This window comes from Anopheles coluzzii, chromosome 3 (genome assembly GCF_943734685.1).
Source record: "Anopheles coluzzii chromosome 3, AcolN3, whole genome shotgun sequence".
NCBI lineage: Eukaryota > Metazoa > Arthropoda > Insecta > Diptera > Culicidae > Anopheles > Anopheles coluzzii.
Window position 1 is genome coordinate 25,323,508 of NC_064671.1, and position 18,743 is coordinate 25,342,250.

The window sequence follows — 18,743 nt, forward strand, 5'->3', positions numbered from 1 at the left end:
GTTGCTCGAAGCTGCAGATGCTACTGTGCTACGAATAAGACGAACCAGAGAGAGAAAAGAAACAAGGGAAAGTGAATGCAACAATCGGCTCGACCTGTACAATACATGTTGGCAGCATATTTCGGTTGCAGAATAGGGCAAAATTCGGCATCAGGGCTTTTTTTTGGTGTGTCTGTGTGTGTTTGTGTGTTGGTGTGCGTGCTACGGGAAGGAATTGCCCTTCTACTTGTACCACTATGGACTATGGTTTGCAAAACATAAGAGGGAGTATTTGCTACCGATGCAAAACACTTTGTTTTAATGTGAATTGTGTTTGTGAAGCAACAGCTTTTAAAATTAGCTTAGACCGTCCAGGTTAGAGTTCGGGATTCGATTTGTAATATCAAATCGTTTGACGAAATGTGTGGTTCACAAATTGTTTAACGCTCTTCTGTACGGTGCATGCAGATTGGAGCTTGTGACACAAGGAAGTTGCGAATGGATCTTGCTGTGCATTGGCTTGTCCATAAACTGGGCCTGGGGTTTGCTTTAACCTATGCTTTAACCGAACGTTCTGCACATTAACATGTAACTACTGTGTGGTTTCAAAACGAGCTGTCTTGTCTTTCGACAACCCTTTCGTGCACGAGTAATAGAAACTTCCCCCGCTTGTGTATGTCTATGTGCCCCAGCTGACACACGCAAAAGTCCTAAGACGATTTCTCCACGTGTGTGTCCATCCCGTGGAGTTTCATACGGAACCATCTCTAGTACTTTGACTGAATGTGTACTCACTGTGTTTGTTTGTCTATCTTTTTTTTTTGAAAGGGGAAAAACAAAACTAGAAAACAAGAAATTGTAGTTAAGTGAAACGGTAAAAGTACTGACATGATAAGAAGCACGTGGGCAACGTACATATATATAAATATAATCCCAAATGTAAGAAGAACCAAGCAAACATTAAACATAAAAAAGGAACAAAAAAAAAACAAACAATTAAACTTAAAGTAACGCACGTTGTGTTCCGGGTTCGCTTACGCAAAAAAAAAACAAAACAAAACAAAAAAATACTACAAAGCAGTTATTATTCTGACTCACTAATTCTCTCTCCTTCGCATCGTAGCCGCGCTCTCCACACTTTTTAGTAGATTCCAAGTAGATGTGTAAGGATAAAAACAAGGATATGACCAGCATAGGACTAATTTAGTATGAGGGCCGGCCGGGACGCAATGGGAGAGAGTGAGACCCACACACACACAAACAGAGAATGTCCTCGCCGATCTTGTACGCGTGTACGCAAACCTATGATACAATACAACAGGAAGAAGGGATTCGGAAAGCAACGATCGGGATTCCGTGGGGTAAGGCGTAGTTTTATATAATCTCGTTTCATTCTTGTTTTTTGTTTTTTGTTTTGGAACCCTTTGTGTAAATAGATGGATTGATGTTTTTTTGGGGAATGCCAGAAGCACAGCTAATGCGGGAGGGTGAGGAAAATGGTGACAACCTGCTGGATGAGGATCAAGAGACGTGTGATCAGTGTTTTAGGACGTGCGCGCGAAAGTAAAACCTTGGGTTAGGGCAATTTAGTGAAAGAAGAGTGGTTTCGAAAACGGAATGTAAGCGTATAGGAAGGACAGGAGGAGGGAGGAGGCATTATTTATTAAAAGAGCTTTACAACGAGACGTTAATGAATATTTGCCACCATCTCCCTCCTTACCCCAATATGCACGTTCAGATCATCATCATCATACACACTACTAACAAGGTGACGTATAATGTCTCTTTTAGTTTGTTTGTAAGAAGTCTTTCCTTGAACAATACACACACACACACATATACTATTTCCTAGAAGAAACGGAAACTAAAATGTGGAAAGGCAAAACCAATCCCGCTACTTCTTGTAAACTGCCGGATCTCTCTGCACGAGAGGGAAAGGGAAAATCGAACAAAGCTATTGCTCCTTCCAAAGGGAGGACATAACAAACATTATAAAAGGATAGTGCACGGGAAGGGCGCCCCAAAGTTGGTGTGTGTGTGCGAGTGTGTTTTCTAACATGTATTATTACTACCACAGAAAAGGAAAGACAGCAACAGGAACTGGATGCTGCTGATTCCGAACGAATTAGTGTAGTAAACTGTTAATAATTACATATGCACACACTCGCACACACACACACATAAGGGACAGGCGGCTTCCCGTACGCGAAAGTGCGCGCGTTTGAATGTGATTTGAAGTAGTGTACCGAAGGTCAGAGAAGCGAATCGGAAGAGCGAAGGCAACAGGAATCGAACCGCCGCCGGAGTACGGACAATTTGTGTAACGTGTGTAGTGTGTAATAAGTAAGACATATACAGAAATAAAGATAAAGCAAGAAAAGAAAAGCAAAACAAAACAAAAAAAATACACGCGTATAGATTAGGAATCGATTGTGAATAGTTCAAACCAGCGGCAAATACACACTAGAGGTAAAGGAAAATGGGGAGGGCTTGCAGCAAAATTTGCAAACGAAGTAAGCGACGCCTCCCTCCCATAAAAAAAGAAAGCTTTCGATCGAGGAAGAGTTGTGACGTGAGTGGAGGAAGAGGAAAATGCGAATGAAAATCAGTAAAAAGAAAGAAAAACCAATCCCAGAACAGAGAAAACAGACACAGCAGGCGGTGCGACACTCAACCATCCATTACCGCGGGAGTGGTGGTGGTGGTGGTGGTATTGTGTTGGCAGTTAGGCCTCTTAGGAATGCCCGTGTAACGTAATTCGATAATTAGTCTATTATTGAAACAAAAAAAAAAAACAACAACAGTGTATTTATATATAAAATTATTAATAAAATAATTTAAACAAGTTAGCAAAACAACAATTACAATGCGTGTGTGTGTGTTAGTGTACATGTCCTGTTCATACCGCTTGAACAAGGGTGCAGAAAGAAGGTCCTTATTTGGAGCAGCGAAAGGAACAGCTTCCATCACGACAACTCCATCCATCGTGAATGTCGCCAATTATCGTACAGACGACACATTACAAATAGCACATAATTCATCGTCATTTCAAATTAAGTCATTTCCATTTGCAGACCGAGGAGATGCTGTTGAAATTTATTGCTGCTACTTCGTGGCTCACCGCGACGTCTTTTGCGCGCCACAACACAAAGGCAATCGTCCCCGGTTCTGAATGTGGCAATTCTCGGCGCACATCATAGCGACGAAATGGACGAGAAGTCGAGAAAAGAAGATGCATTTCCGCAATTTGGAAAAGGCAGCAGCCGGGACGAGCTCTGGATGATGTCGATGCAGGTGATTGCCACATTGGCCGTCGTCTCGCGTTGGTGGGCTTTAATTTAATTTGAATTATATGAAGGTAAGTGCAGTCAAGATTGTGTTCGCTAGCGCTGGTGGGCTGGTAGTAATAGTAGAACGTTATTTACTATTTTTGTGCCTATTGTTTTCTGTTTCTGCTGCAAGATTGCAACCATATATATAGTGTTTAATGATGGATATTTAAAGCACAATTTAAAGACCTTCTTTATTGCCAATACGATCTGTATCTCACCAATATGCCACCCAGATGCGAAGGCAGTCTAAAATGCCAAATTTACCTTTTTTTCCCCTTCGCCAACAACTTTCAGCGCACCGAAATTGCATTGAATTGTGATAAAATGTGTACACATCACACCCGGACATTTCACCTTTTCTATAAATTGTGCCCAATTTATTGGACTTTCAGTACACGCGCGCTCCGTCCCGCCCTTAAAAGTTGACAAAATCCAGCTCACGCACCATTACCAGCGTAAGGCGAAGCGTTTTCTGATCCGACAGCCACGCCGCATTGCCCCGGTCCGGGTTGATCCGGTGCGGCAGGGTAAGCTCGAGCCGATACCTTGGCGACCCGACCGTTACCCGCTGCTCCTGCACCTCCAGCTCGATCTGATGGATGCCTACCGAGTCATCCTCGGCGGTAAGAAACACCTCCACGACCATACTCTCACAGCTAGCCGTGGCGGGCGTTTTGCAGTTCATCTGCAGATAGATGTCCTCGGTGGCGACCGTCTGGCGGTAGGAGATCCGATAGTCCGGTTGCTTGCGCGAATCGAACAGTGCCCGGTCCTGGTGCAATTGCTGTGCCTCCCATTGCTCGAGCGTGCTTGGTTCCGGGTTTGGTTGGGTGTCTGGTGCGAGCGGCGCATAGGAGCAGGGTTTCACGTGCTCTGCCGGATCGGTGGGATGTTTTTTTGATTTCGGCTTCTGTGCCGCCGGTTCTCCAATATCTCCGGGACCTATAGGGGAAATGGTCCAGAATTGTTATTAGCACGTTGTGGGACATTGGGTAGTGAAACATCTTACCTAATTGGGGAACATCTTGGGCAGTAGGCTCATCGTCTGATGACGAGCCATCATCGTCGGCTTTGAACAGTTTCTGTAGCAGTCGAATGTTCTCACCACCCAGCAGGGACATTTTATTTCGGGGTTGTTTTGTTTCTTGGAAATATTCTCACGCGCGGATTCGTTTTTTTGGGTGCACACAGAGGACAGGCACAGGCTGGTGACTGTGGTGATGGCGATATTCGATGAAATAGTCGATAAGCGGCGTGCTGCTAGATGCATAGTAAACATGTTGCCGTGTTACCATGGTTGCGCGTATGGCTTTCCAACGCATGCGTATTAGAGATGGGCATAATGAGAAACAGATTGCACCTGGTTCCGGATGGCTCCAAACATATCGGATCCAGTACCGAAGGATAAGTTTAATGAGAAAAAAAGAACCACCTGGAAACGTTCGAAATTGTTTGGAATGATTCGAAAATTAATTGGCTAATTACTGATCTCGAGTAATTCCAAACTATTTTAGACTAATCCGATGGTTCTGAACGATACTGAACGATTCTGGCTCCGTCCAGATCGTCATGGCGATTCATATGTCTTTGGAGTCAGAACCGGAATAACCCTAGGAAGAATCTGTTTGGAATTGTGTTTGCCATCTCTAAGGCGTACCTCGCAGTGTAGTGGAATCCTATTGGAATCTCATTTGGAATTGGAAGCAACAGCTAAATCTCTAATCAACAAATTAAAGAATCCTAATCAATTTGTTAAAATCATTCTGTACAAATTACAAACCTTTCTCACAGCAGAGTCATTGTTTGTTAGGATCTAAGTTCAGTGAGAAGCCACTCAACCCCATGAGTATATGTGGCTCGATCGTCATGGTTTGTGCTGTATCATTCACTATGTCCCCTGCGGTCTCTATTCCCAACCTTTACTCCAATATTTCACCTAACGGCCACAAAACAAAGCAAAAAGGAAGATAAAAAAAAAAACCATAAAATGCTTCCTTCTTCCGCGATTTTGCCAACGTCGTCGTCGTATCGTCGTATCGATACTCGCCCACTCCAATACACTTTTTGGGATGTAAGCATTCGCAATTTTAACAGATCGATCACGATCGTCGCTTCCTTCTCGTCGTGGGTCGTGAGAGCCATAAACCTGTACAGCCGTTAGTAGTTTGTTCATTGAGCACGCATTGGGAATTGTTTTTTTTTGGTCGACTGGTTGGCCCATACAAAGATATTCTACAACACAGCAAAAAGAGTTTAAGCTTATTCTCGATCTATTGTTACCATGGCGCACCTAGTTATACACGCACCACTGTACCTCGAACAGTGCCAAAAGTTCCCTACTCCACCGGGTTCAAATGGTCTGTTCGCCCTTCCTAGCAGCTTCTGTATCGTTGACATTCTTATTGTTGCTATTGGTACCACCACCCACTACAGCACACACACACACACCAGCATTACCGGTGGCATTATCGCCAACCTCACCCATCCACCTACCTGCCCGGTACAGCGCGGAAGAAAACTTATAATCTTCTCGCTCGGCTGTCTCCATTTGGGCGGCTCGTTACGATCGGTTTCTATCCTCCCAACATCTTACTACAACCGCCGCCGGCTTCGATGCTTCGTCTTTGCGCCCCTGTTCACGATCGTTGCTCGCCTATCGTCGCTCCTCTCCCCCCGCCCCGGATCGTGACACATATGCTTGGGGGAGATATTTTTTTCGCGATCTCCCACATTTAAATCAGTCCACTACTCGACGGCAGCCGGTCCGGACGTTCTGTCGTGTCGTCTGGTCGTCTGGTCTGCGCGGTTTGGTGGTTGCGTGTGTTTCGGTAGCACGTAGTTCTTTCGAGTTGGTTGGTCGCTGGTGTTTTGTGTCTGCCAGTGTCTGCCAGAAGTCGGAGTTAAGCTTGCTGGACGAGTGCAATCGGAATCGGTGGTTTTTGGCAACCGTGAAGGTAGTGCTCGTATCGATTCAAGTGTTTGATGTAGGCGAGCTGATCATGGTGTGGGGGCTTTCGGGTAAAAGTGGCGTGTGTTATACGAGTAATACGAGATGAGGCGATGCTAAATGGTGTGATTATCGAAGCCGGTTGCGCGTTGATTTGGGTGACTCAAGCTGTGAACGGATCCTGTTACGGAGTGAAAATTGGAGTTCCTCGGTAGAGTGGTCTAAAGTGTCAAGTTACGGTTGGTTAGAAGATTGTGTGCGGTTCCGTGAGTTTAAGTAAGCAGCAAAACGTGCCACTAATTTTTCGTTTGATTTATTTACGGTAAGTAATTCTTCGTTAGAGCACGCACAGCCACATGTGATTCGCTCGCGTAGAGCTGACGCGATCGTTAATCCAGAGTGTGATTCTTCGTGTGTGGCATTCCGGACAATCGAAACAAAAAAGCTAAAAACTATGCATTAAAACACTGACCACTGTCACTGGGAATGGGTGGTGGACCCCATCGTCAGCATGTCTGTTGCATCACTCAACACCCTGTTCGTTTCCTTTCTTGGGATGCGGGAAACGCGTGATCATCGTGCCGGCACGATTTTTGGCTGTAGCCAGGCAGCAGCAGCTTCCGCATACAGCAGCCGCAACCGTACTATGCTCTGCCGAAAGCGATCGAAAGCGTTAGCAAAGAAAGCAAAGCGAAGCAAGAATAATGTGCATGATCTCGTGCCCGTCGTGCCAATCCCGCTCTTACACAGTGAATGCATTCGAATGAGATTTAACGACTTAATTATTAATACGCGTGAGTCGGTCGGTTTTGGAGGGGTGGTTGGGGGAGGGAGTACCGACCACCAGAATTTATGGCTGCCCAGTTTGATCGCAGATGGACGCTTCGGGGTTGGAAGTGGGAAGATTCGCAGCTAGAATTGTTGTTTTCTTTTCTTTGCGGCCGCTCTCTTCGCCCTATTCTGCGTAATCGGCCCTCCCCTTCAGGTCAAGGATGTTGTGGTTTGTGGTGCAGCACGCTTGTGCACACAATTTATGCGTGTTTGCGCGTCGATAATCGCGCGCCCTCCCGGCGTTGGTGGGCCTATATCTTAATTAGTCGTAAAAATTATTTATTGTCTTCCAGATTCGGACCGTGGCTGTAGAACCTAGCGATGCTTTGGTTTGGTGGTGCAAAACTTACCCATCGAGAGAGAGAGAGAGAGTTGGGGAGAGTTTTTGGAGATTTTAAAGCATTGTATTATAGATGAGTGTCTGAGCCTGAGTGCCGGCAGCGCCGTGTCCTTTTATGCCACTGGATCCCCGGCGCGTTTGTTTGGGGTGCGAGGCCAATCCACCATTGCTGGTTTTGTTTTGATAGCATTTTAATGCCCATTTTACGATCTGTTAGCTTTAGAGGCCGGCTTTAGAGAGCAATGGTTCCGAAATGGTGTGCTGAAAAGATTGCTGGCGATTGTTTCCCGATCGGAATTAGCATGATAGGAAGTGTGCGCTACAGCACGCTGGGCTTGGCGGATTTTTATGACAACATGAAGTGACAAATGGGACTGAAATGAGTACGAGAATAAGCGGTGTATTAGATCTCCCATCATCAACAGATCATCTCCGTGTGTAAGTTTAGCAAGCACGACAACACTCCTGCTGACCTCCAAAAATGTGTGTTCTTGTTTTGGGTGGAGCAAATCTGTTTGCGAAAAAAACAGTCGCAAATATGCGAAATGATGATGCGGAACGAACAACATGCACATCGATGCTCGTAAACATCGGTCCTTACCTTGGTGATGAAAACCGCATCGCATCGGTACGGGCCCCGAGAGGGTCACCATGTTCGGTGTGGTAGCAGCCGATCGTCACACGGCAAGAGTGTGAACGATGAACAAGCGCTATCGGGCCAATAATTCAACTCCCACAAGTTGGTTGGCCAGGTCCCCTTCCCATTGGCGGGCAGGGGGGGCTCTGGTAGATGTGTCTTTGTCGCCAAATGCTGGTCCACTTTCAGACACGCGCGCGGCACTGCTTGCAGCGAGATGACAGATTGTGCTTTTGCCGGTCGGGGCCAACCGTGATGGTGACGTCGATGACACCTACCAAGAAGGGAAGGGTGGTTGGGTTCGTTCTTCTCACGCGACCATCTGTTTTTTCGCAACCAGGAAACCATCAAGAGCGCTGGAGGTGATCTTTACCATTTTTTGTAACGCACGTGGTGTTATATTTGGGGTGCGTTTTTCTACGTTTTTTGTCATCATTCGGAGTCATGTTCGATCGATAAGCTATTGGATTTGTGAGGGGGTCAAAAAACATAGATGAGATCTTCAAAAATAAGGAAAAAAGTATCTGCTCCCTATCCTACGGCCACCAACCTGAGGGAGAATTCTAATTCAAATCGAAAGAAGCAGAAAAGCAAACGTTGGCAGAATCTTGATCGTGTGTCAGCTTGACGCAAGTGGAACAGCGATCGTTTTTCGCTAATCGCAAAACATGATCACGATTACGGGGGCTTTTTCTGCCGAACAACTTCTCGATCTTTGGCAGTTTGAAGCAGCGTTGTGCAGCGCGTGCTCTCCAGCGCGAAGAGAACTTTAAACCCGGTGCCTTTAACCGTAGACCGTGCCCCGTGTAGTTTAGCCATTTGTTTCGTTTTCCCACCATTTATACTTCTCTGCCTATCGTTTCAGGATCGGAGCAGATCGGCGGTACGACGCGAGCCGACGATGATCGTCCGGTGGCCAAAAATGGTGCGACCCGCCAGTGGTTTGTTGCTGGTCTGCGCATTGTTGGCCGTTTGGTTCGATCTGTCCGATGGTTGGCGTTATGACAGAGGTTAGTGTGATGTTGTGCGTGTGTTAGGATCCCGTTTGATGGAACTGGAGCTAGCGAGTTGACAAATTGGTCTTGTAATGGGAGTGGTTTGAGTCGAGTTTATCGAGCAATATTGATCTCTAGAACTTCTGGATAGCATTTCCAATGACTTTAGTAGCTTTGATTTAATATACGCTATATAAGCTACTATTTAATTTAATATCTCTAGAACTTCTAAATAGCATTTCAAATGATTTTAGTAACTTTTTTTCTATTCAGGAGTAACGGTCCAACGATTTTAGTAACTTCAATGTAATAAACTAATTCGTCTAAGTACAAGATCATGTTATTGATCTTTCTGATCTTTCTGATCTAAATCATCTCCAAACCAACGTGATCTTCACACTTTAGATACACGCCCAAATCTACTCAACTGGTTTTGCTATTCTCATTGGAACTTCGCGATCACGATCCAAGATCATGATCTATGCCTATTACTGATCTCATTTCCTATTCTGCGAACAATTTTGTTTGTTTCTGACCGACCCATTACCGTCTGTGGGACAGTAAATTTGCAATTCACACTAACGAGTGTCCCTCTCACATCAATTCGGTGTCGCTCGTGTTGCACCTTTACTTTGCCAGACGGTGGTGTGAACGCAGGTTTTAGAATATTCCACTCACGCCATGTGTTCTCCATCAACTCCAACTTCGATTTACATACAGTACCGATTCGGTGTTATTTATTTCTTCTCTCACTGCTCGATTGGACGACTTATATTCTTCTTTCCATGCCTTTTAACGTTTGATGCTACCGACACGGCTAAAAACAACGACGACGATGATGGTGACGGCAAAACATTCTGCAACAAACTCTCGCAAAAAAAAAAACAAAAATCAACACCAACCAACCATTGACTAAATGATCGTCACGCGCATCATCATACACACTCCCCTCGGATGGGGATGGGGAAAATAATTTCTTCATTCACACACACACACGCACACACCCTCGATCATCAACCCCGTTTCCTCCCGTTCGATGGTGGAAACACAACGCGTTTGGAACACGCGCACAATGAATCACATCCCATCGCAACAACAACAAAAACCGGTTGACCGGATGCCGGCGCGAACCTTTACCCAGTGCCCAGACTGTATGGAGACAAGGTGCCGACGAAGGCAATTTCGCCCCGATTGCGCAAAGTCCAGCGGCGGATCGTGATGCTGCACGACTCGTACCGCACCAAGGTGGTACCACCGGCCGCGAATATGCTAAACATGGTGAGTAATGTGGAGCTGAGGGGGAATGTTTGGTCTTGTGTGTATGTGTTGATTTTGGGGTGGGTACAAACAAACAGGCTGAACACCGAGACCAAGACGGGCTAATGGGAATTGGGCCCGCCGAAAACGTGGAGGGCGGGAGAGCGTAGAGAATGATTTTCTGTCACCAGAATGTCTGTCGCGGTGATCGCGCGCTCGGACGCAACTTAACATCATGGGTTAATTTATAACCTTGTACAATGTTTAGATTCTTAACAGATTCCAACGGTCAAAATGATGTCCATGGAGGGGAGGTTTAATACATTAGCTTGCGAACAGATTTGCCGAAGAAGGTGATCGTGTGTATTTTAGGAACATTACAGGGAAGTTGTCAAGTCAAGTTGCGCATTTGTGTTCATAACCTAAATATTTTGCACAAGATTAATGCGTTACGATCGCTCTGGAGACTCTTGGAATAGGTGCTCCGCGACTCATGAACCTTATTTGATGAACCAACGCAAACGATCCGTAGCTCTATGCTATGGCGTACACGGCACATGACATTACTGGCGCCAGCTTAACGGTTTTTATTTCGCTATAAGGGAAATCGAAAACTGCGTACCATAAATAAGATTCACTCCGCGTCTTGGGTGCTTACCATAAAGTACTCGACCCGATCCGCTGATGCTGCCAACAAACTGCCTGGTTGCCTTTGTTAAACACCGGACGCCAGATTAACGATATTTATGTGATAGGAAAAGACGCACAATCGCTCGCAAAATGGTGTAACATTTCAGTCAAAATATCGACACGATCGATTCGGGAAAGGATTTATGCAGTGTTTATGGGTGGGTAAAAAGAGAGAGAGAGGGGGAGTTGGGAACACCTAGCCGCATGAAAAAGGGCATAACGGTTATGGTTATGAAAATTGTATTGTAATAATCCTAAACATGCCGTTTGGTGACAAATGAGCGGGTGCGTGTTGTGCGTGAAGGAAACGATTTCTCAACACCCGTAACCCTGTGGCTGCGACATTTCTGTGCGCTGTTTTGTGTGCGCTACTGGCTCAGCCGAGCTACGCAAACGCCAGCTTGTCACGGGGCGATAAAATATTGGAAGTTAATTTAAATAGAAGAGAAATTTATCTTATCCCCGAACACCCCCGGTCCCATGGTGTCAACCATGGGGACGGAAGCGGTCCGTACCATATAAGGGTCGCAAATCGATACAGTGTTAGAAATGATTTAGAAGACGCAGAAGTGGTGGTGGTTACTGCGCTTTTCGAGGGTATATGCAAGATCACCAAATCTCGATCGCAACATACCGCCTTTTGGGCCATGAACCAGAAAAAAAAAGACTAAAAACCCGCCTCTGCTTCGGTATCTTTTATCTGGTATCTTGTTTGGTTGTACGTGCAAAGCCACAACAGCACCCAAGAGGACAACCGGCATCCTCGACCTTAAAGCTTAAACCTGGGCATCATAACGCAATCATTAATATGCAAATCCGTATGTGACAACAGACGGTTCAAAACGTTGTTCCCCCAAACGTCGCGGCCAGGTTCGAGTTTGCGAGCGACACGTTAATCGGGCAATCGGGGTGGACAAACGCGGGACTAAAGCACACCGGTCCGATTCCGATTTGTCGTCTTAAAGTACGTCGTTTTCGCGGTTGGCAAATTTATTGTGATCGCTTCATTTTTTTCTACGAATCGGAGGCTTCGGACAATCTGGCAAAGCAGCGCCCCCTTAATCGCATTAGGCCGGGTGGAGTGGGCTATAGGGTGGTTAGGTATTAGTGATGGGAAAAAATGGTGAAGGAATCGGTTCCGTCTAGCTTCGATTTTCCTTTATTCACCTACTCATCGGAGTCGGAGGTCCGGAATCAGTGTCGGAAAACGGGTTTGGAATCGATCAATCAGAATTGGAATCAGAATAAGGTCCAGGATCGGAATCGAGATCGGTTCTGGGATCGAAATCGAGATTAGGATATCGATCCCGGGGAATCGGTTTGCTTTGCTGCTACATTTAGAACGTTTGCAGCGGCGATTGTATCTCGTAATGGGTAAAGTTAGCAAAAATCTGGAGTCGACTCCGATAAATTCAGAATCGACTCCGGAAGGTAGGTCCGCCGTCCATTATCCAAAGTCGTTCGGAATCACCCGGAGTCGTCCGGAGTCGTTGGGAGTCGTCTGGAATCGCCCGGAGTCATTCGGAGTCGCCCGGAGTCGGAGTCGTCCGGAGTCGTCTGGAGTCGGCCGGAGTTGGGCTTCGAAACATAGGCCTGTATACGAAGCGCACGAGTAAAGCGAAAAACAAAAAACACAATGAAAGGAAATGCCTGATCACAAGCACATTAAACCCCACGACTCCTGTTCACTCCGACCAACTCCAATTCCGCTCGACTCTGATCGACTCCGGACGACTCCGACTCCGAACGACTTCGAACAACTCCAAACGATTCCGGACGACTCCGGGCGACTCCGGCCGGCTCCAGGCTGCTCCGACTCCGGGCGGATCTAGTGATTCTGTTTTGCAGAAGTCGAAATCAGACTAACAATAGTGGGAGTCGGATCGGAATCGTGGGTGCGCTCCATAGAGCACATCACTAATTGTATCGATAGCCCAGCTACTGTATTGATTTAATCAATACATTTGTGTTTTTATCAATAATTCCTGAAATAGAATTTAGTCCGAATCTAATTCTATTCACAAATCGATATCGGTCCCAGAATTGGTTCCACAATCTAGCCCAGCATTAATTTCAAAATCAATTCAACCGTATTCGGTTCTAGAATCGATTCGAGAATTGGTACCAAATTCGAATCCAGAGTCGGTTTCAGATACGATTCGATAATCAGTTCCAAAATCAATTCCTGAAACGAATCTAGAATCTAGAATGGGAAACCAGGAATTTAAACCGAAGCCTGCTCCAGAATCAATCCTAAAACCGATTCCAGAATCGAATCCAGAATAGATTTCCGAATCGATTCTTTCAAAATTATGTTTGTATGTATACCATACTAATTCCCTTGAATACGAAAACGTTTCACTTTTCATGAAATTCCAGAAGGGGATTCGAAATTAGTTCCGGACACGTAATCACAACCGAGTAGGTCCAATTCCGAGCGCCCACCACTATTCGGAACGTCAAAAACGCACTAACGATCCGGAGTGGACGATCGAGAATGGAGAGATAATTGGTTCACACCTTCTCCACAAAATCGATCTCCAAAAGTGCAATCAAAGCAGTCGGGGGGACATGCACATGCTTAACACACGCACACCGAGCGTTGGTGGACAGGCGGCTCTGGACCAATATAAGCTGACAGCGATTCAATTTAGGGTTTAGAGGGGGGGTTGAATTATCGCTCAAGCGCGAAACTCACGTGAGCAATGCGTTCGGCTAACGAGCTGCTTCCCGAACAACGCCGATCGAATGTTGTGCATTGGCGTCGGCGGGCTCGACACCATCTACCAAGATTGATGAGCAGCATCCACATCCATAAGTGGAGATCTCGCTTGCAAGAAAGTGAATTGAAAACAGGCGGAAGTGGACCTGTGCCAGAGCGTTAAAGAAGCTTACCAGTACTGCACACTGAAGGTGTGACCCACGAGGAGGTCCTATTATTTATTGGCAATTTGTTTATGGGAAGATCAAACAGATTCGTTGGTAGTTGCCGCAACTTCATTGAGACGTTTTACCCCGTACAAAACGAGCATTGGGGGGTTGGGGTTCGTCGTTCACCAGGTGTGTTACCTTTTTCTGCGGAAGACGCTACGGTTCGATTCAGCTTATTTCTCACTCTCCCATACGTTTCGCGTCTCGAAGACGCATTGGGGGAGAAAAGCAATCTAATTTGCATGCAAATCAGTGCCGGTTCACGCTCAATCCCCATGTTCCCTCACCATAAGTGGGCTCGCACACACACGCGCGCGCGTAAACTAATAAAACTCATCAGCCGATGATCTCATTCATTAGGCAGTGTTTATTTAATCTTCGACCACTGTCGAACGCATCGCACCATCAACCCGAGGCCTCATAAAGTGGCCGAATTTACGATCGACGATCGACTCGCAGAACTTCCGATCCGATTGTGGCAGGTTTTTCTTAAATGGTTCCCACCACACTCACCGCTTGGGACACCAATTTTTGCTCTCAATTTCCGGAACGTAATTTCTTATCTCTACATTCTCTCCTTCTCTCTTTTCTCAGAAATGGCACCACGGTGCGGCCCGTTCCGCCCAGAAATGGGCAAATCAGTGCCGCGTCCTAACGCACGACACACCGAAGGGCCGTTGGATCGACAACTTCGGAGCCTGCGGTCAGAACATCTTCGTCTCGACGCATCGTGTACCTTGGTAAGTGGGCATGACGGCACTCTCTTCCGCTCCGTGGAAGCTGTCAACGGGTACGACCTTCTCCGGCAAGGTTGATGACTTGGTCTTCTTCAGCAAGTTGCGCACAGTGCGTAGGAGTCCGCGTTGAAGGCAGCATTGGCCAATGCTTTCCTTCAACCTTTATCCGACAGCTTTGACAGCTTCCCCGTTAGTGCGGTCGGCGCCTACTACTGTCATCGGGTTGCGGATTTGATTTTGATCGATTTTTGCACCACTAGCAACCGGCCGGCGATCGTGATGCCATTTTCAGCAGGGTCGCAAAATCCTTCTAAGGTTAATTGCGATTAACTTTTCTTCTTGCTTTCTTTATTCGATAGGATGTTCGCCTTACGGACGTGGTTTTTGGAGCGGCAAAACTTCACGTACGGCTCCACCCGGAACGATCTGGACAGCGTCGGGCACTACACGCAGATGGTGTGGGCCGCCACGCACAAGGTCGGCTGCGGGCTGACCAAATGTCCGAAGGGTGGCCCCCGGGGGAAACCGTTCTACAACTACGTCTGCAACTACTGCCCCATGTGAGTACCCGGGAGGGGTGACTGCGGGGTGATCTTCAAATGATCGTGTGTGATCGTGCGTACTAATTAAGTAATAGTGGCGCAGGAGTTGGAGATTTAAGGCGTGTAGGCCTTGACAGCCGCTAGGATTGGATTGAGGATCAATGCGACGAAGACAAAGTACCTGCTTGCCGGGGGCTCTGACCGTGATAGAGCCCGACTCGGAAGCAGAGTATCAGTTGACGGCGACGATCTCGAGGTGGTAGAGGAGTTCTGCTACCTTGGCACGATCGTAACTTCGGACAACAACGTAAGCAGCGAAATCCGAAGGCGCATTGTTCAGGGAAATCGTGCCTACTACGGGCTCCACAAACTCCTGCGATCCAGAAGACTCCAGCAACACACGAAATGCGCGATATATCGCACACTGATACGTCCGGTGGTCCTCTACGGGTACGAGTCCTGGACTTTACTGACGGAGGACGCCAATGCACTCGCCATTTTCGAACGGCGGGTGCTAAGGACTATCTTTGGCGGTGTGTGCGAGCACGGCGTGTGGAGAAGGAGGATGAACCACGAGCTAGCTGAGCTGTTTGGCGGTGCAGACATCCTGACGGTCATCAAAGCCGGAAGGATACGCTGGCTGGGGCACGTGATGAGGATGCCGGACTCATGCCCCACCAGGAAGGTGCTCGTCAGCGACCCGTTCGGCACGAGGCGTAGAGGAGCACAGCGAGCTCGCTGGCTGGATCAGGTGGAGTCGCACCTGTCGGAAATCGGATGCAACCGTGGTTGGAGGACTGCAGCCCAGGACCGAGTTTCCTGGAAACGAATTGGCGACCTGGCCATGTCTACGAGACGTGCTCATTGAGCAGGCCAAGAAGAAGAAGAAGGCCTTGACAGCCTCTTATGGACGACCACACGTCCTTGCACCAGTTTGTGCGTGTTTGTCCTGATTTATCGCTCTGTCCCCTTTTTGGAGTGTTTCACTTTCATCCGTTATACCACGCATTTTCTCCCCTTTCGCAATGTCTGATCGCCAAGACGCGACTGTGACGTTGATGGATGGATTAAGTCGTTTGCGAGAGCGGGTGTCTCAAATGCTTTCTTTCAACGCACAGCGCGCGCGGATTTGGCCATGTCCAAAAATGCTTTCCACACCCCGAAACAGATATAAAGCTGTAATAGTTTGGAGTTGGATGTAACTTGAGCGCCAGCTGAGAAAGTTTCCGTTTCGATTGTCCGAAAATAATTAATTGGAAAGCGTTTTTGAATTGAAAATGGAACGCATCGAGATCGGTTTGTTTGTGTTGCTGTTACTAATGTTTTCGTAACTTCTCTTCCAGCGGAAATCATGAGGAGAAACTGGGCCTACCGTACAAGCGGGGCCGCCCGTGTGGTTCCTGTATGCCCAACTGTCTATCCCGTAAAATAAGGTAAGCGTAAGCAAGTAAATAAACACTTCATTTGTTGATGTAAGACCCCTTTTTCACTTTTTTTTACTAACAGACTCTGCACCAACTCGTGCAATACCGCCGATCTGTGGGCAAACTGTCGCGATCTGTACCGGACCTGGCCCGGGTGGCTCTGCAATACTGCCACGCCGGAGGGGCTGGAGCGCCAGCGGAACTGTGCGGCCACGTGCACCTGCCAAGGGAAGATTCACGACTGAACGGAGAGGGGTGAGGGTGGCCAAGGGGTGGTAAGGGTGAGAATGGGGTGAGGGTGGGTAGGGGGGGAAAGGGAATGTTGTACTTAAAAATTAAGCTGTCTCGGCCAGTGCCATTTGTATCCTAGAGAAGAGTACTGCAGGCAGAACGTAGAAAAAGAGGAAGAAGAATAAGAAGAAGTAAAAGAGGAAGAATTAAAAAGAAAAGAGGAAGAATTAAAAAGAAAACAGGAAGAATTAAGAAGAAGAAGTCGAATAAGAAGTAGAAGAAGAAGGAGAAGAAGAAAAAGGAGAATCCGAAGAAGAAGAAAAAGTAAAAGAAGAAGAAGAAGAAGAAGAAGAAGAAGAAAAAGAAGAAGAAGAAAAAGAAGAAGAAGAAGAAGAAGAAGAAGAAGAAGAAGAAAAAAAAGAAGAAGAAGAAGAAGAAGAAGAAGAAGAAGAAGAAAAAAGCGAAGAGGAGAAGTAGAGAATACAAGAAGAGGAGCAATTTCCAATTCACTTTCATCCCATTACAAGCATACTGTCTGTAGCGAAATGGGGGGCAAAACACTCTTTATTTTAGTTTGTTTCATTATGGTTTTTTTCTTTATATTTCACTAGAAGTTAGTTTATAAAGTTATGTAGGGGTTCCGACAATTGTGATGGGTGTCTGGGGTATCTTTTCTTCTCGAAAGCCTTTTGTTTCGTTGTTTCGTACTCAGAGCGAAAAAGAAAGAAAGCAACACAGTGAGAAAGAGAGGCAACAATTAAAACTAATCAACAACATTTCGGTTTGGCTCGTTGTGATGTAAATACTGGCGGGAAGAGAGAATAAAATGTCCTACAATCGTAAAAGCACGTGTTTGTTCTCATTTTTTCCCCTGTGTGTGTCTATGTGCTGTGTCACATACAACAACAGCTAAAAGCTCCGTTAAAGTTGGCATTTGTTTCGTATTCGAAATTGAACAGTATGTGTCGTGTGCTGATGGGTGGCATTGCCCCAATGCACGGTGAGTGGTCTGAAAGCGTCACGACAGGTCAGCTTCCGGTGACGAAGCACACGCGGTGATGGACGGGTTCCCCAGCCTCCCCCTCCGCTCAGGGTGGTATATGTGTAGACATGAATCACAACAAGTGGGGCCGGTGTTGTTATGCTGTTTATGTGCTGTGATGGATCTGTCGTACGGTAGTAGGCGGCACTATTAGCATGGTTGCCATGGTGTTGATGCTGCTGTTAGACGTGATGGGGGCAAAAAGGGGACCATCAGCGATGACGCTACTGCGTGAAAACTGTTGACCTTATGTTGCCGTCCTATCTCCCTAGCAGCGTGACGGTGAGTAGCTAGAATTAAATACACAAATTAATACTTTTTGCTTGATTTTTATGCAGCAAAATGTTATATAAAGGGTTATTTAATATTTTATATATTTTTTACTATTTTCATTTGCTTTTTACTATTCAATTTACTATTTATTTTGCATTTTGTAAATGAATTTGCAATACCTTTTCCAATCCTGCTAACGATACACTCCCTTTCGGTACTACTGTCCACTACTAACCTCACGGTGGCAAGAAACGTAGCCCTCAATTTATGACCCGCGCTGACGGATGGCTTCTATCGTACACTGACCTTGTATTGTGTTTCGCTTCCATGGTCACGACAGGGTGGCAAAAGGGGGACAACAGCATGGAACTCCCTTCTCCCTACCCATGCCGATGCACTTTCGCGCACCGATCCAGTGTGTCATTTTTCCCCCCGGTGTAGTGAAGTTCACGAATTGCAAGGCAAGGGATGACCTCTTTGTTGCCGGCACGCTGCAGGAAAAGCTATCAGCCAACCGATAGTAAACCGGGGATGGAGGGACAACCGAATGGTGGT

The 18,743-nt window shown here is 46.6% G+C and overlaps 2 protein-coding genes across 2 annotated transcripts; one reads left to right on the top strand and one right to left on the bottom strand.

Annotated features, from left to right (window-relative positions):
- Nucleotides 1–3,476: 3,476 nt before the first annotated feature.
- On the bottom strand, nucleotides 3,477–4,541 carry LOC120957708 (dynein axonemal assembly factor 6). The gene is made up of 2 exons (XM_040380040.2): nucleotides 4,321–4,541; nucleotides 3,477–4,253 (listed from the first exon to the last, which is right to left on the bottom strand). Exons 1-2 carry the CDS (start codon nucleotides 4,430–4,432, stop codon nucleotides 3,727–3,729), a joined length of 639 nt encoding a protein of 212 aa, XP_040235974.1. The 5' UTR covers nucleotides 4,433–4,541; the 3' UTR covers nucleotides 3,477–3,726.
- A 980-nt stretch (nucleotides 4,542–5,521) lies between these two features.
- On the top strand, nucleotides 5,522–16,929 carry LOC120959409 (cysteine-rich venom protein-like). The gene is made up of 7 exons (XM_040382728.2): nucleotides 5,522–6,580; nucleotides 8,932–9,076; nucleotides 10,203–10,339; nucleotides 14,534–14,679; nucleotides 15,036–15,236; nucleotides 16,562–16,651; nucleotides 16,725–16,929. Exons 2-7 carry the CDS (start codon nucleotides 8,968–8,970, stop codon nucleotides 16,885–16,887), a joined length of 846 nt encoding a protein of 281 aa, XP_040238662.2. The 5' UTR covers nucleotides 5,522–6,580; nucleotides 8,932–8,967; the 3' UTR covers nucleotides 16,888–16,929.
- The last annotated feature ends 1,814 nt before the right edge of the window (nucleotides 16,930–18,743 follow it).

Coding starts and splice junctions, on each gene's coding strand:
- LOC120957708 (XM_040380040.2), bottom strand. CDS start 4,432: ATGTCCCTGCTGGGTGGTGAGAACATTCGACTGCTACAGAAACTGTTC. Junction 4,254..4,320: donor CCAAGATGTTCCCCAATTAG/GTAAGATGTTTC, acceptor TTTCCCCTATAG/GTCCCGGAGATATTGGAGAA.
- LOC120959409 (XM_040382728.2), top strand. CDS start 8,968: ATGATCGTCCGGTGGCCAAAAATGGTGCGACCCGCCAGTGGTTTGTTG. Junction 10,340..14,533: donor CCGCGAATATGCTAAACATG/GTGAGTAATGTG, acceptor CTCTTTTCTCAG/AAATGGCACCACGGTGCGGC. Junction 14,680..15,035: donor TCGACGCATCGTGTACCTTG/GTAAGTGGGCAT, acceptor TTTATTCGATAG/GATGTTCGCCTTACGGACGT.